We start from the raw sequence: 15,958 nt of genomic DNA, 5'->3' as shown, positions 1-15,958 counted from the left end.
CTCATGAGCTGCAGGTTGGCCACCCATGCTTTCAACAATAGTGCATAGAGAGTATTGGTCTAGTGAACCTACGCCAAGAGCACTGGGGGTGTGTCTAGACTGGCAAGATTTTGCGCAAAAGTGGCCACTTTTGCACAAAAACTTGCCAGCTGTCTACACTGGCCGCTTAAATTTGCGCAAGAGCACTGACTTTGTACTGTACAAAATCATTGCTTGTGCAAATACTATGATGCTCCCGCTCAGGGATAAGCCCTCTTGTGCAAGAATACTTGCACAAGAGGGCCAGTGTAGACAGGGAAGGAATTTTTTGCGTAAGAAAGCTCCAATGGCGAAAATGGCCGCCGGAGCTTTCTTGCGCAAAATCACGTCTAGACTGGCCACGGATGCTTTTGCGCAAAAGCATCCGTGCCAATCTAGACGCTCTTTTGCGGAAATACTTTAACGGAAAAAATTTTCTGTTAAAAGTATTTCCGCAAAATCATGCCGGTCAAGATGCTGCCTGGGAGTAAGCCGGTACTGGTACAGAACAATTCTAATCAGCAAAAATCACCGATGCAGCCGTAGAACGATCAATTAAGTAGAGTTTGACTAGCAGGATGTGTCCAAAGAGGGGCATACGCATACATAATTAACTGGTAGATTTTACTAGAACGACCAAGTCTTGCTATGGCTATAAAAGCAGGAGTAGAAAAGATAATCGGCGGGAGGGACTGGGTAAGGAGTCCCCGCGACCTTACTCCCTGCAACTAAAAGATGTGCCTGTTCCTACCAACTGATGTGTTGTGGACACCTCTGCATGTGGGGAAACAACGGGGCCACGACCTCCCGTCTGACAATCATCGGACAATCATAAGGTCTTAGCAGTGAAACTGTGTGTGATTTACAGAAATAAATACATGTATATCCCTATCCTTAAAATCAAGCATCTTGTGTACCGTCCTAGGTGAAGGTGCTATCTCGTGTACTTTGCATTGCTTTCCTTTACTATTCTGTGCATCATAAAGTTAACGAGAATTTATTGGAGGTGTTTTTATTGGTTCCTCTTGTATCCAAAAGCCGAACCACACGACAAGACCCCAGCTCAGCCCCATTGACTCCAATGGAGCTACGGCCCGTTGACCCCAGCTGGTGGTGCAGCCCCACTGAGCGATGTTCCCTCTTTGGGTTTAAGGTCCTGGCCGTGCTGAGGGGTTCCTGGCAGCTGGGGGAGCGGCAGAGCACTGCGGGAACCGGCACTGGGAGAGTCCAACTGGCTGTACAGATCCTCCGTCGGTCCTTGGAGTTCCTATAGGGCCCAGACAACCTGTGAGGCAGGGCCAGTGGGCGGTGTCCTAGGATTTCCCAGCCATGAGCGCAGTGAGTTTTGGCTTGTGCCCCAGTACTGAGGCCGTGGGTGCTGGTCTGGATGCGCCACCATGGCACCCAGAGCCCACCCTCCCTAGCAAGTGGCAGGGCCCGTTCCTGGGTGCTGGAGCAGACCCTGCCCTCCCCACCTCCCTCCAATGCAGCAGGTTCTGTTCCCAGCCCCAGCTGCCAGAACAGGCCCCAGTCCCCCTGCCACGTGGCAGCCCCGGCCACCAGAGCAGCTCCCCCACCATGTGGCAGGTCTCGGCCCCGCCTCAGCAGCTCCCTCACCGCACCATGTCATCTGACCCTGCCCGCTGGAGCCGCCACCTGCCGTGCGAGTGCTGCTGCTCTCCAGAGGAGGTGGCGGGGGAAGATTTTTTTGTGCGTGGCTGCGCAGGCGCACACCTTAGCGGGCACCATCCCAGTGGGGTGGGCTCTGCCAGGTACGGGTGCTTGCTGGACGGGGAAGGTCCCTGAACCGGTAGGAGGACGGGTATGATACATCCTCAGCACCAGTTCCAGCCAGCAGGGAGCAGGTATTTGCACTGTGGGGTGGGGAGGCTGCAGCTGCACACACACCAGCCAGCAGGGGGCGGTGGAGTCGGGGGGGTAACAGACCCCGTGCTCACCTCGTAGGGAGAATCTATGATGGGCCTGCAGGAAAGCTCAACGCCTCCTGGGAAAGGGAAATTTGTTTCTGTCATTAGATCTGGGCCCCCAAACCACCTGCCCCATGAGTCTCCCAAGTGTCTCCCCCAACCCCCCAAACCACCTGCCCCCAAACCCCAAGTGTCTCCCCTCAGCCCCCAAACCACCTGCCCCCAAACCCCAAGTGTCTCCCCTCAGCCCCCAAACCACCTGCCCCCAAACCCCAAGTGTCTCCCCTCAGTCCCCCAAACCACCTGCCCCCAAACTCCAAGTGTCTCCCCTCAGTCCCCCAAACCACCTGCCCCCAAACTCCAAGTGTCTCCTCCAAGCCCCCAAACCACCTACCCCCAAACCCCAAGTGTCTTCCCCAGCCCTCCCCCCCACCTGCCCCTTTCCTTTAACAGGGCTGCCAGTGAGGGGCCCCCACACCGGAGGAGCTCCCGGAGCGCAGGCCAGTGACACAGAGACAAGCGCAGGAGCCGGGGCCCTTCTCCCCGCGAAGCCCCAGCCATCGCCACGTCTCCAGCTCCGAAGTGATCCCTGCATCTGGCCTGCTGGAGTCCCCCTGGGGAAGTGCCATTCCCACCAGGGCTCCCCCTTTTACCCGGTGCAGGACTGCCCAGAGCACCATTGATTAACCTCAGGAATTGTTAATCCTGGCTTGGTTGATTTAGTTGGGGTTGGTCCTGCCTTGGGCAGGGGGCTGGACTTGATGACTCCTGAGGTCTCTTCCAGCTCTGTGGTTCTATTCTATGTTCTATGATTCTATGTTACTGGTTAGTCGAGTACTCTATAGTACCCAGGGGCGGGGCCGGCAGCCGGTGTGCTCTGCCCCCCTCCCCCTGCCACTCAGCGCTGCTGCCTCTGTATCAGAAGCAGCAGTGCAGGGGGCCAGGTGGGAGGTGGTCTACAAGGAGAGCCAGTTTAAAAACCAGCTCCCCTCACAGACCAGCTGCCTGTTGCCCTGCAGCAATGTGGGGGGCAGCAGCTCCTGTCCAGGGGAGGGCTGAGCTCCCGGATCTGGCACTAGGTGGGCTGCCTACCTGCCTACCCAGGCTGCCTACCTGCCTAGCTCCTAATGCACATTAAATGCAGTGCCACAGCAGGGGTAGGCCCTGGACCTGTGAGCTTTTGCTTATCGGTTAATCAATGACAATATTACATCCCTAGTCCCGACGGCTCTGTCTGGCAGCCCGCGGGGACCTCTGCATCCCCTGCCAGAGAGCCTGCAGGGCCCACGCTCCGCCACCTGCCTCCGGTCTCTGCGGCTCGGTCAATCCTCCATCCCCTGATCCAGCTGAGCTGTCGGTCTCCACGGCCCATCCCACTGCCCTGGCCAGGGTCACATGGGACACAGCAGGCGAATGAAACATCACAGCCCAGTGACCTAAACCACTGACTGCCCCAGGCCCCCAGCTCCCCAAAGGCCCCCCACACCCCCATTGCCCCAAACCACCAGCCCCAGCCCCTGAATACCCCGTGTCCCTCCCAACCCCCCAATTGCCCCAAATCACTGACTGTACCCCTTGTATCCCCCAAGTGTCTCCCCCAGCTCCCCAAACCAGCAACCCAACCCCCATCTCCTCCAACCCCCCGACTGCTCCAAACCACCAGTCCCCAAAGCACCAGCCTCCACACCCCTCAAATCACTGACAATGTCTCCCCCAATTCACTGGTCACCATCCCTGCCTGTTCCCCAAGTGTCTCCCACTAACCCCCACATCTCCCCGTGTCTTCCACCAGCCCCCCCAGACACCAGCCCCCCTCCCTAAACCCCCTCATCTGTCTCCCCCCCATCACCAGTCCCCTGCCCAGCTCCATCCCTGTTCCCACCCACCCAGCCCCGCTCTTACCTCCTGCAGCCGCCTCGGCTCCCCTCCGGCGCCGGCCTCTCTGGAGCAGGTAGCAAGCCCCCACGTTGACGAGGAGGAGGAGGAGGACAGTGAGCACGATGCAGGCCATGAGGCCGGGGCTCAGACACTGGCACTCGCCACCGCCTGAGGGACAACAGGGGCTGGGGTCATCGCCGCTCCGGGACACTCCCCTACAGCAGGTTCCCCTCCCCGGACTCGTCTCCTGGCGCGTCTCTGCCTCACCCTGCCAGCAGTGCCCCCGGAGGAGCTCCAGGGCTGGACCCAAGAGGGGAAATCAAGCTGTGCTGGGTTCCCGCTGACCCTGCTCATGCGCCCCGGGCACGCACCAGCCCTGCTGCCAGCTTGGTGCTGGGGGGCCCTGTATCCCCCATGACCTCCGTGATGACCATCCTCTGCTGGGCCTGCGGGGGGCAGAGTTCCAACCCTCCCCTGCCTGCAGATTTCCTCTCGGGGCCCCCCGGCACTTACACTGCACGGTGATGGTGATGGGGGGGGACTGGGACTGGCCGATCCCGTTGGCGACCTGGCACCGATATTCCCCAGCTTGCTCTGCTGTGATGCTCTTCAGCAGCAATTCCTGCCGGGATCCCTCCAGCTTCTTGCCGTTCCAATACCAGGCGTAGGAGATGGGGGCGGGGAGGCTGCTACTGTGATCGCACCTTAGTATCACCGAGTCCCCATCTTGCAGGGCAGTGCGCGGCGCGGCCACAACACGGACCCCTTTGGGGGAGAGCGAGACGCGAGTGTGATCAGAGAGAGACAGCATGGGGGGGCCGGGCCCATCGAGAGGGGGGAAAGATGCAGACAGGGGGTGAGGGGCAGGGCCTGGCCCCAGTGGCTCCAGGGGGCCAGAGCAGGAAGGAGAGGAACAGGCTAAGGGGAAGAGATCCCCCCGTAAAAGTCTGGAAGGCCAAGGGAAGGAAGACACAGTCCCTGGACAATATGTGTGTGCGGGAGGTACTTAATTGGGGCTCTGAGCAGGGGAGGGGGTAGAAGCTGCCCCAGAAGTGTCCAGGGACAGAAGGCTGGTGGAAGGGCTGCACCTGGCCCAGTGGGTAATAGGGGTCAGGGCAGGCAGCAGATGGGCTGCGGCCTGGGCAGGGCTGGGGGCCCAGGGCAGGCGTGGGGGGCGGAGATGGGGGCTCACTGATGGCGTCACATTACTGGATTTTAAAGGGAGCAGCCAGATCACTGCTGTACCCCCAAGGGGGTGTTTGCCCCAAAGTCCGTACAAAGGGGGCCATGTGAGGTGTCCAATGAAAGCCTCTGTTCTACTGACTCTATGTGTGCTAGTCAGGGGCAGCCCGTGGCTATAGGCGGACTCAGCCGCTGCCTAAGGTGCCACCACCCGAGGCACCCGATGATGATGTCAGTCCATTGACAGCCATGCAGGCGGGGGTTAGGGGTCACTCCTGGTGCTAGTTATGTACCTGTGTGATATCTGTATGTGGAGTTATCAGTGTGGACTCTGTGCTCATACCGTGAGTGTTCTCTGCCTGAGACAGAGCAGTGGGCCTGGAATGTCCAGTTAATGATTATGCTAATTAGCACAGGTCCAGGGTCAATGGCTCTCAAGGTGCCCAACACACACCTGAGGAATGTGTTTGGGACCTGCAAACCAGCCAGTATCTAATGGCCGCTGACACGGGACACAGGGATAGGTCACTTGACCATGTGACTGCTAGGAGAGAGATATAAATGCCATGTGGCAATCTCCACCTTGTCTGCAATTTTGCTACTGATCCCAGATGCAGCCTTGCGAGGGACAGCGCGTTGGGAAGGACTGTGGACCAGTCCTGACAGGGGATGTGCACCAGAGACTTTAAAGCCATCAGTTCTAACATCTCTGCTAAGAGTCTGCATCAGGAACTTGCTGATTGGTGCATGTGATGTATTCTCCTTAACTTTACTCTCAACCTTTTCTTTCTTTTGCTAATAAACCGTTAGATTTTAGATTCTAAAAGGATTGGCCCAGCGTCCTCTTGTGGGTAAGATCCAGAGTATAAATTGACTGGGAATCTTTGGCTGGTTTCTTGGGACCGGAAGAACCCCTTTGGGGTAGGTGAGATTGGGTTCTACAACCCCTCATCTGTGTTAAAAGCCCAGGGCTCATTGTGGCACAGGGAGAGCTGGGGTGTCCAGGACTGACCCTTGGGGGACACCGCTAGTTACCCCTCTCTATTCTAAAAATTTATCATTTATTCCTACACTTTGTTTCCTGTCTTTTAACCAGTTCTCAATCCAAGAAAGGACCTTCCCTCTTATCCCATGGCCATGTAATTTACACAAGAGCCTTTGGTGAGAGACCTTGTCAAAGGCTTTCTGAAAATGTAAGTATACTATATCTACTGGATCCCCCTTGTCTGCATGTTTGTTAACCCCTTCAAAGAACTCTAAGGGTACGTCTAGACTACAGGGTTTTGTTGACAGAAGTTTTGTCGACAGATACTGTCGACGAAACTTCTGTCGACAAAGAGCATCTGGACTACATCCAGTTCTGTCGACAAAGCAAGCCGCTTTGTCGACATAACAGTGTGGACGCAAAGGACAGTGTAGATGCAATAATGCCTTCTATCGACAGAACTCTGTCGACAAAAGGCGTTATTCCTCGTAGAATGAGGTTTACATACGTCGACAAAACTGCTGAGTTTTGTCGACGTTATGTCGACATAACTCAAAGGCAGTGTGGACGCAGGTATAGTTTTGTCAACAAAAGTCCACTTGCAATGGGTGCACACATACGCCACCCACCCACAGGGCAGGTAATCATACATGTTACACTCGACGCAATAAACAGGATAGCCCCCACTCTGCTGCTGGGCTTCTGTCTCCATTTTTCTTATGAATAAGTTTAAGTATAAACTGGGCTTCTTATTACATGTCTGGAATATAGATTATTATAAAAGTTATATTTAAAGAAGGTCATAAGTCATTAGTGCCCTCTAACCTCCCTCTTCAAACTCCCTGTTAGCTGCTCCTGGTTGCTGACTCACAGGCTTATAAAGCCCTGGTAGCCCCTCCTCCTGCCAGGCTCAGCCAATTAACAGAGGCTTCTAGATTTCAAATCTTTTAGAAGCTCCTTCAAACAAACAAACAAAAGCTCATCACACAGCAAATAACCCTCCCTTCCCCCACACACAAACACACACTCCAGACAGCCACTTACCACAAGGGTCCCCCTATTTACTCCTCTTTTACCTGGAGAACTCCCTCTCCAAACTCCCTATTAACTGTTGTACCCCCAGGGGGGTGTTTGCCCCAAAATCTGTACAAAGGGGGCCATGTGAGGTGTCCAATGAAAGCTTCTGTTCTACTGATTCTATGTGTGCTACTCAGGGATCTGTGTGGTATCTGTATGTGGAGTTATCAGTGTGGACTCTGTGCTTATACTGGGAATGTTCTATGTCTCAGAGAGAGAACAATGGGCCTGGAATATCCAGTTAATGACGATGCTAATTAGCACAGGTCCAGGGACAATGGCTCTCAAGCTGCCCAACACACACCTGAGGAATGTGTTTGGGACCTGCAAACCAGCCAGTATCTAATGGCCGCTGACACGGGACACAGGGATAGGTCACTATATCTAGGAGAGATATAAATGCCATGTGGCAATCTCCATCTTGTCTGCAATTTTGTCCCTGTGCTGTTGAGGCTTCGGGGGCTTTGGGCAAAACAGCGAAATATTTCAGCCCCAAGCCTGAGGCACCCAGGACCAAAGATTTGCTCCCCATGTAGGGGGCCGATTCACCCGGACCTGCTCTCAGCAGCCAGTGCTGCTCCCGGGCAGCAGCCAGCCGCTACCAGCCTGCGCTCAGGGAGACACGGCCCCCAGGCCGGTCACTGTGTCGCTGGTCCGTGCTGTGACCCAGGAGTAGGGAACCTAAAACCCGGGAGCCAGATGTGGCTCCCGCCTTGCCTGTAGCTGGCCCACACTGGCTCTCCTGTCTCCCCACTGCCCCACGTGGGGCTGGAGCACACAAAACCTGCTATCCTGGCCTCCCCCCCACACACAAGGCTCTGGTGTGCGAGGGCAATGTGTGGGGGTGTCTTTCCCCTTCTCGGTCGGGGCCACCTCAGCGAGCGTTTGGTTGGGTTTTTGGTGCTTCTCCCTAGTGCGTGACCGTGGCCCCCAACTGATTTTTCTGTGCGTCAATGGCCCTTGGCCCAAAAAGTTTCCCCATTCCTGCCGTGTAGCTGTTCACGCCCTTCCGGACGCCCTGAGCGAGGCCGCCAGGCCCAGGGTCAATGCCCTGGTCTCTGCAGTAGCCCAGGTCGGGCCGGGCTAAGCCAGGGGCTTTAGGGGCTGTGGCTCAGCACCCGGCTCAGGGGGTCCCCGCATAAAGCTCTCCGGAGAGCCCAGAGTGCTGGTCTCATTGCAGGAGCCCTTAGCCCGGGGCCCTGGGCTGCAGCCACTGAACCCCGGCGCGTTCTCCGGCCTGCGGGGGCTCCGGGCGCTGCTGCCACCCACCTGGGCTGGAGCCAAGCACCAGGAAACAGGCCCCACGTTGCCCTCACCTGCAGGCTCCGCCCCGCCGCTCCCATTGGCCAGGCGATGCAGCGTGGGAGTGGACGGGGGCTGTAGAATGCATGGAGCCACCTGCTCCCTCCAAACATGAAGGGCTCGTCTACACTGGCCCCTTTTCCGGAGGCTCTTATTCCTACTTCAAAGTAGCGCTTTTTCCGGAGGATCGGGGCCAGTGTAGACGCTCTTTTCCGGCTTTTTTAAAAGCCGGAAAAAAGCGGCGGACATTTTTATTTAAATGCCGCGGGGGATATTTAAATCCCCCGCGGATTTCCCTACTACGATAGGTGAAATTTACATGCCCCTTCCGGAAAAGGGGCCAGTGTAGACGTAGCCGAACTGTCCCAGGTATGAGCCCTGCACCCCAACCCCTGCCCAGCCCTGAGCTCCCTCTGGCACCTAACTCCCTCCCAGACCCCGCCCTCCAACCCCCGCCCAGCCAAGAGCTTCCTCCCACTCTCCAACCCCCTTATAGGAGCCACCTCCTGCACCCCAAACCGCTCATTCTCAGCCCCACCCCAGGCAGAGCCCCCATCACTGCCAGACTGCACCCCCTGCCTCAACACACAGTCCCTGCCCTCACTTCACCCCTGCTTCTGACTCCACCCTGGAGCCTTGGGAACCCCACAAAATCCATTTGCCCCAGACCCCCAGAAGAGTTAATCATCATCACCCCTTCATCTGCCCTCAGTGCAGCCCAGAGACGCCGCTCCGGGACACTCCCCTACGGCAGATTCCTCTCCCCGGACTCGTCTCCTGGCGCGTCTCTGCCTCACCCTGCCAGCAGTACCCCCGGAGGAGCTCCAGGGCTGGACCCAAGAGGGGAAATCAAGCTGTGCTGGGTTCCCGCTGACCCTGCTCATGCGCCCCGGGCACGCACCAGCCCTGCTGCCAGCTTGGTGCTGGGGGGCCCTGTATCCCCCATGACCTCCGTGATGACCATCCTCTGCTGGGCCTGCGGGGGGCAGAGTTCCAACCCTTCCCTGCCTGCAGATTTCCTCTCGGGGCCCCCCGGCACTTACACTGCACGGTGATGGTGATGGGGGGGGACTGGGACTGGCCGATCCCGTTGGTGACCTGGCACCGATATTCCCCAGCTTGCTCTGCTGTGATGCTCTCCAGCAGCAATTCCTGCCGGGGTCCCTCCAGCTTCTTGCCGTTCCAATACCAGGCGTAGGAGATGGGGGCGGGGAGGATGCTACTGTGATCGCACCTTAGTGCCACCGACTCCCCTTCCCGCAGGATGGTGCGCGGCACGGCCACAACATGGACCCCTTTGGGGGAGACAGAGACACGAGTGTGATCAGAGAGAGACAGCATGGGGGGCTGGGCCCAGAGAGGGGAAGGATGCAGAGAGGGGGTGAGGGGCAGGGCCTGGCCCCGGTGAACTGGCGTAGTCGGCAGTATGTGCACCAGAGACTTTAAAGCCAGTAGTTTGTGACATCTCTGCTAAGAGTCTGCATCAGGAACTTGCTGATTGGTGCATGTGATGTATTCTCCTTAACTTTACTCTCAACCTTTTCTTTCTTTTGCTAATAAACCTTTAGATTGTAGATTCTAAAGGATCGGCCCAGCGTGATTCTGTGGGTAAGATCCAGAGTTTAAATTGACTGGGAACTGTGGCTGGTTTCTTGGGACCGGAAGAACCCCTTTGGGATAGGTGGGATTGGGTTCTGTTACCCCTCACCTGTGTTAGGCCCGGGGCTGATTGTGGCACAGGGAGAGCTGGGACGTCCGAGGGGTTTTGCTCGTGAGGCTTCCTGCTGGTCAGATTGGCAGCTGAAGCGCTCGGTGCGACTGGTTTGTGGCCTATTTGAGAAGGTCTCCGGTCTGGGGCTGTGAGGAGCCCTGGTTTTGAGCAATTTTCCCTGAGTGGATACCGTCAGCTGTGACCGGATCTGGCCGGGTCTGTCACCAATGGAAGTTGTCACTGAGGGCCCAGCCAACAGGGGGATTGGGGTGGGGACTGGCCGTGCTGCGGGCACCCAAACAGGGGGTGAGGGCGGGATCTGGGCCCGTGGCTGACAGCAGCCCTCCCCCTCCCACAGGTCTCCTCCCAGGCCCCCAGCACTTACACTGCACGGTGATGTTGATGGGGGGGGACTGTGACTGGCCGATCTCGTTGACGACCTTGCACCAATATTCCCCAGCATGCTCTGCCATGATGTTTCTCAGTGGCATTTCCTGCCGGATTCCCTTCAGCTTCTTGCCATTCCGGTACCAGGCGTAGGAGGTGGGGGTGGGGAGGCTGCTGCTGTAATTGCACCTTAGTGTCACCAACTCCCCTTCCCGCAGGCTGGTGCCCGGCGCGGCCGTAACACGGACCCCTTGGGGGGCGTCTGGGGGAGACAGAGACACGGGTGTGAATGGAGAGAGACGGAGTGGGGGCGCCCAGCGCAGAGTGGGAGGGATCCAGGCAGGGGATAAGAGGCAGGGTCTGGCCCTGTTCACTCCAGGATGCCAGAGCATGCAGGGGGCATGGGGCTAAGAGACAGGGGGTCTCCAGAAAGGTCTGGGAGCGTCAATCTCTGCCCATGTGGGTCTGCAGGTCTGGGAGAGGTGAGTAGGAGGTTGGGACTGCAAAAGAGGACGGGGGGGCAGAGGCTGCCCTAGACGTGCCTGAGGATACAAGGCAGATGGAGGGGCAGAGCCCTGCCCAGAGGGTCATAGGGCCACAGTGTCAGGTGGGGGGAGCAGTGGCTTGGGCAAGACAGGGGCACCAGGGCAGGCAGCTCACCAATGGAAGGTGTCACTGTGGGCCCAGCCTGCAGGGAGATGGGGGCGAGGACTGGCCAGAAAGGCTGGTTGCGCTGCAGGTGTCCGAATCAGGGGGGAGGGGGATATAGGCCTGGGGCTGACGAGAGGCGTGGGGCAAAGCAGGGGGGACCCAGGGCCATGTGGGAACATCGGGGCTGTTGCAGGGGGCAGAGGCTCTCACCAGCCCCGGCTGCTTACGCTGAACTTCGACCGACTCCCTCGCCGAGAGGCTCAGCTGCCCCCAGCCGGGGCCGGAGACCCAGACCCCGCACGCGTAGCTCCCTCCGTCGGACACGGTTGCATTATCCACGTGCAGTTCTTGCCTAGCTCCCAGCAGCCACACGGCCCCGCGGGACCAGACGTGCCGGGTCCCGGGCTGCAGGGCAGGGGCCTGGCAGTGCAGGGTGAACCCATCGCCTTCCCGCAGCACCGCTCGCCCTGCCGGCTGCAACACCTCCACGCTGGGGACACCTGGGGGGGACAGAGCATCAGTGGGGCCGGGCCAGGCCAAGGGGGCAGGTCCCTCCAATCCTGTCCCAAGGGGAAGGAGCATTTGCTGGAGTCGGTTGCAGCTTCTTGGGAGATCAGAACTCAGGAGCCCTGGCTCCCAGCCCCACCCCTCTACGCACTAGACCCCACTACCCCCCACCCCAGTGTCCAGGGAAGAACCCAGTATCTTGCCTCCCTCTTCTAACCTCGCCTTCCCCTGCCTGAGCTGAGGGTAGAACCCAGAGCCAGCCCCCAACCCTCTGCTCTAACCACTAGTCCACTCTGCTCTGCCCATGCCTGGCACAGAGCCCAGGTGTCCTGGCTCCCCACCCCACTCGGAGAGGCCTGTCTGGAAGCGGCGCTCACCTGTCCCCGGAGGTGGCTCTGAGTCACACGCATCCTGGGTCCCATCCACCCGGCAGCGCAGCACCGCACCAGGGCCCAGCCGGGACGGGCTTATTCTCAGCTCGGTTGCCCAGTCGTCGCCCGGGGTCTGGTCTGGGCTTGGCCCCGCGCTCTCTGGGCCGTACCAGGAGGGGCGCTGGTGGCAGGCGACCCCCACGGAGCAGGCGAGGGCGGGTCCTGGTTCCGTTTGGTTCCCCAATGAGGGCTGGCACGGATGGGCTGTGGGGAGAGAGGGATCGGGGGCAGCGGCCTGGCTGCCAGGAGAGAAGGAGGATCCTGGGGCAGGTGGGCGCTCAGCTAGCGGGGCATGGAGGGACCGTGGGGAATGGGGAATGGAGGAGCAGCAAAATGAGCCAGGGAGATGGGGAGTGTGGGGCCTGCCTGGCAGGGAGCAGCCACCTGGGGGCACTGCATGTCGGGTCTCAGCGCCCCTCAGCCTGTCCCCCTCCAGGTCTGCGCATTACACTGCCTGAGGGCTGGTGTCGGCAGGTCTGCAGCACAGGTCCCATACTCAGCCTGCCAGCACAGCCTGGGAGTCCTGACCCACTAGCCCCGGCTCCCACTCTCACTCCCCCACATAGCTCCATGCTCTAACCACTGCCCACACTAGCCCCCCACTCTAACCACTAGCTCCCACTCCAACCACTACCCCACAGTACCCTGCACTACCCCCGCTCTAACCACTAGCCCCACTGCCCCCCCTATTCTAACCAGTACCCCCCACTGTCCCTTTGCTAGGGAGAGAATCCCAGAGTCCTGACTCCCAGCTCCAAACACTAGGATGGAGGGAGGGAGGGAATGGGAGAGAGAGCGTGTGTGTGTGGGCGGGGAGGGGGGTGAGGTGAGGGGGCGGTGCTGCCCCTACTGGAGGGGACAAGCTCTGCTCTCTGAGGTCTCCAAGGTCCCTGCTCTGGGTGCTGGACGGAAGCTGGTTACCGGAGACACTGAGCCGCTGTCCGGGGTCACTGCTCCGGGTCTTGTTCTCCTTGCCTGGGCCCTCTGCTTGGGCCCAGAAGCGGTAGGTGCCCTGGTCGCTGGGGCGCAGCCCGGCCACCCGCAGGGAGCAGTTCCTCAGCCGGTCCCCCAGGTAGTGGACGCGCCCCATGAAGTCAGGGTGGATGCGAGTCCCGTCCGAGTGATACACGGTTTGATTCCCGTCCCGTGTCCAGCTCATGGTCCTGACGGTCCAGCCCGGGGGATGGGAGAAGGAGCAGGGGATGGTCACGCAGGAGCCGACCCAGCCAGCCAGGGGCCCTGGGCCGAGGGTCATGCTCCAGTTCTGGGCACCGGCATCTGCCAGGGACAGGACCCGGGGATCAGCCTGGCGCAGCAAGTTGGGAACCCGCTGGCTCAGCCCCCAGCCGCAGCCAGGCATGTTGTGCGATGAGCCTGCCTGAGGCTGAGCCCCCCGGCTGGTAGGGGAGAGCCAGTCCAGCTGCACCCCCTGCCAACTGGAGTAGGGAGCCCCAACATCAGCCCACCCCCTACTCAGAAATTATTTATCCAGCACCCGTCACTCCTGATCTATCCCTCTCCTGTGCTGCCCAGCTCTCCCCCCACACTTCCTCCTTGTCAGTGCCCCCCTCTTCAGCCTTGAAAATCCACTCCGCTCCCTGGCCACCCCTCCAGTCAGCCCTCTCCATTCCCAGTCCCATCCCCTCACTTTACCCCCCATCACGCCTCTGCTATGCTTTTCCAGCCTGGTTAGCCCATCCCCCCAAGTTGCACCCCTATGGGTCCCATAACTGAGTGTCAGACCCTCAGGCCTGATTGCAGGATGAAGGCACCAGTGAGCATCAGTTAAGGCCCCACCCATATCCCCTTCAGTGCATCCCCTGCCCTGCTCAGCTCAGCCCCCACGGCTGGTGTGATGCGAACACCCCCCCAGCCCAGTATAACGAATGTAACTTGGGTGTGGTAAGTCCGGTCAGTTTCAGCCACCGCCGGGGGCTGGGCCCTGCTCCCGTGAGCCTGGGAACGCACAAGTTCTGCAGCTCCTTGCGAGCTTTGTCCGTTCCAGCTCTGTGTCCTGGCAGGGGAATGCAGGGGGCAGGGAGTGGTGTGGACAGAGGGTGAATAGGGCACTGCCCGCGTCTTTGCGGAGTGAAGTGCTAAGGCGGCCAGATTGGCACCAGGGGCCAGGCCGGGTCGGATGTGATCTCCCCTTGCCCAGAGGAAGGCAGGTACGGTTGCCAGATGGTTTCAACAAAAATACCGGACACACTTGACATTCCATCACCATCTACATTCCATCCTAGTTAGAAAATACCGGACATTTCTATTTTCTCATTTATAGTTTCTCAAATACTGGACTATCTGGTTCAAAATCAGACATCTGGCAACCCTAAAGGCAGGCGGGGGTGCAGGGCAGGCGAGAGGGAGGCAGGAACATGCGGGAGGAAAGGTAGGTCCGGGCGGGGCGCTTGGGGCCGGACACAGGAAGAACTCCGTGTGCACGACAGGGGCCGTCCAGCACACAGACCATGGGCCTTACGATCAGCTTGCCGGCTCACACTGGTGAGTGCAGCAGACACACCGACCCCAGCAGACACACGCTCCTTCTGCCCCCTCTACACAGCCCGTGCAGTGTGTGTGTCTGAGTGTGAGAATGTGGGTGCGTTTCTGAGTGAGAGAATACGAGGGTGCATATGTGAGTGTGTGTATGCATGTCTGTAGTGTCTGGGGGTATGTCTACACTACCCCGCTAGTTCGAACTAGCGGGGTAATGTAGGCATACCGCACTTGCTAATGAAGCCCGGGATTTGAATTTCCCGGGCTTCATTAGCATAAGCGGGGAGCCGCCATTTTTAAATCCCCGCTGCTTCGAACCCCGTGTAGCGCGGCTACACGGGGCTCGAACTAGGTAGTTCGGACTAGGGTGCCTATTCCGAACTACCGGTACACCTCATGAAACGAGGTGTACCGGTAGTTCGGAATAGGCACCCTAGTCCGAACTACCTAGTTCGAGCCCCGTGTAGCCGCGCTACACGGGGTTCGAAGCAGCGGGGATTTAAAAATGGCGGCTCCCCGCTTATGCTAATGAAGCCCGGGAAATTCAAATCCCGGGCTTCATTAGCAAGTGCGGTATGCCTACATTACCCCGCTAGTTCGAACTAGCGGGGTAGTGTAGACATACCCTGGGTATGTCTACACTATAAAGTTAATTTGAACCAACAGCCATTAGTTCGAATTAACTTTGATAGGCGCTACACATACAAACCGCTAATTCGAACTTAATTCGAACTAGCAGAGCGCTTAATTCGAACTAGGTAAACCTCATTCTACAAGGACTAACGCCTACTTCGAATTAAGCAGTTTGAATTAAGGGCTGTGTAGCCACTTAATTTGAACTAGTGGGAGGCTAGCCCTCCCCAGCTTTCCCTGGTGGCCACTCTGGGCACTACCAGGGAAACTCTTCTGCCCCCCTCCCGGCCCCGGAGCCCTTAAAGGTCTGTATACGGTGCCCGTGCCAGGTGCAAGCCTGCCAGCACCCAGCCAGCAGACCCTGCCCCTGGCACAGCATGAGCCGGCCACCCGCTGCCACCCAGCCCTCCGCCTCTTCCCGGAACCATGCTGGTGGCTCACAGGAGTACTCGTGCTCGTGGAATGAGGAGTACAGCTAGTTCAGATTAGGAAGCCTAATCCGAACTAGCTACTCCGTGCCACGTGTAGCCGCGCGGCACGGGGTTCGAACTAGCCGGGATTTAAAAATGGCGGCGCCCGTCTTATGCAAATGAAGCCCGGGAAATTCAAATCCCGGGCTTCATTTGCAAGTGCGGTATGCCTAGTTCGAATTAGGAGGGTAGTGTAGACATACCCTCAGTGTGGAAATGCGGGGGGGGGGTGAGTGAATGTGTAGTGTCGGAGTGTGAGAATGTGGAGTGCACGTGTGTGTCAGTGTGAGAATGCGGGTGCA

At 58.6% G+C, this 15,958-nt stretch overlaps 1 protein-coding gene across 1 annotated transcript; it reads right to left on the bottom strand.

Moving 5' to 3' along the window:
• Nucleotides 1–950: 950 nt before the first annotated feature.
• Nucleotides 951–12,680, bottom strand: LOC112545467 (B-cell receptor CD22-like). The gene is made up of 8 exons (XM_075908069.1): nt 12,004–12,680; nt 11,347–11,619; nt 10,467–10,730; nt 9,414–9,665; nt 4,338–4,589; nt 3,849–3,992; nt 1,977–2,023; nt 951–1,285 (listed from the first exon to the last, which is right to left on the bottom strand). The coding sequence occupies exons 3-8, from the start codon at nt 10,570–10,572 to the stop codon at nt 1,106–1,108; spliced, it is 981 nt and encodes a 326-aa protein (XP_075764184.1). The 5' UTR covers nt 10,573–10,730; nt 11,347–11,619; nt 12,004–12,680; the 3' UTR covers nt 951–1,105.
• Between the last annotated feature and the right edge of the window lie 3,278 nt (nt 12,681–15,958).

The sequence above is a fragment of the Pelodiscus sinensis genome, chromosome 24 (assembly GCF_049634645.1).
Source record: "Pelodiscus sinensis isolate JC-2024 chromosome 24, ASM4963464v1, whole genome shotgun sequence".
Taxonomy (NCBI): Eukaryota; Metazoa; Chordata; order Testudines; family Trionychidae; genus Pelodiscus; species Pelodiscus sinensis.
Note: the sequence above shows the minus strand (reverse complement) of the source record. Positions and strands in the feature narration are given on the sequence as shown.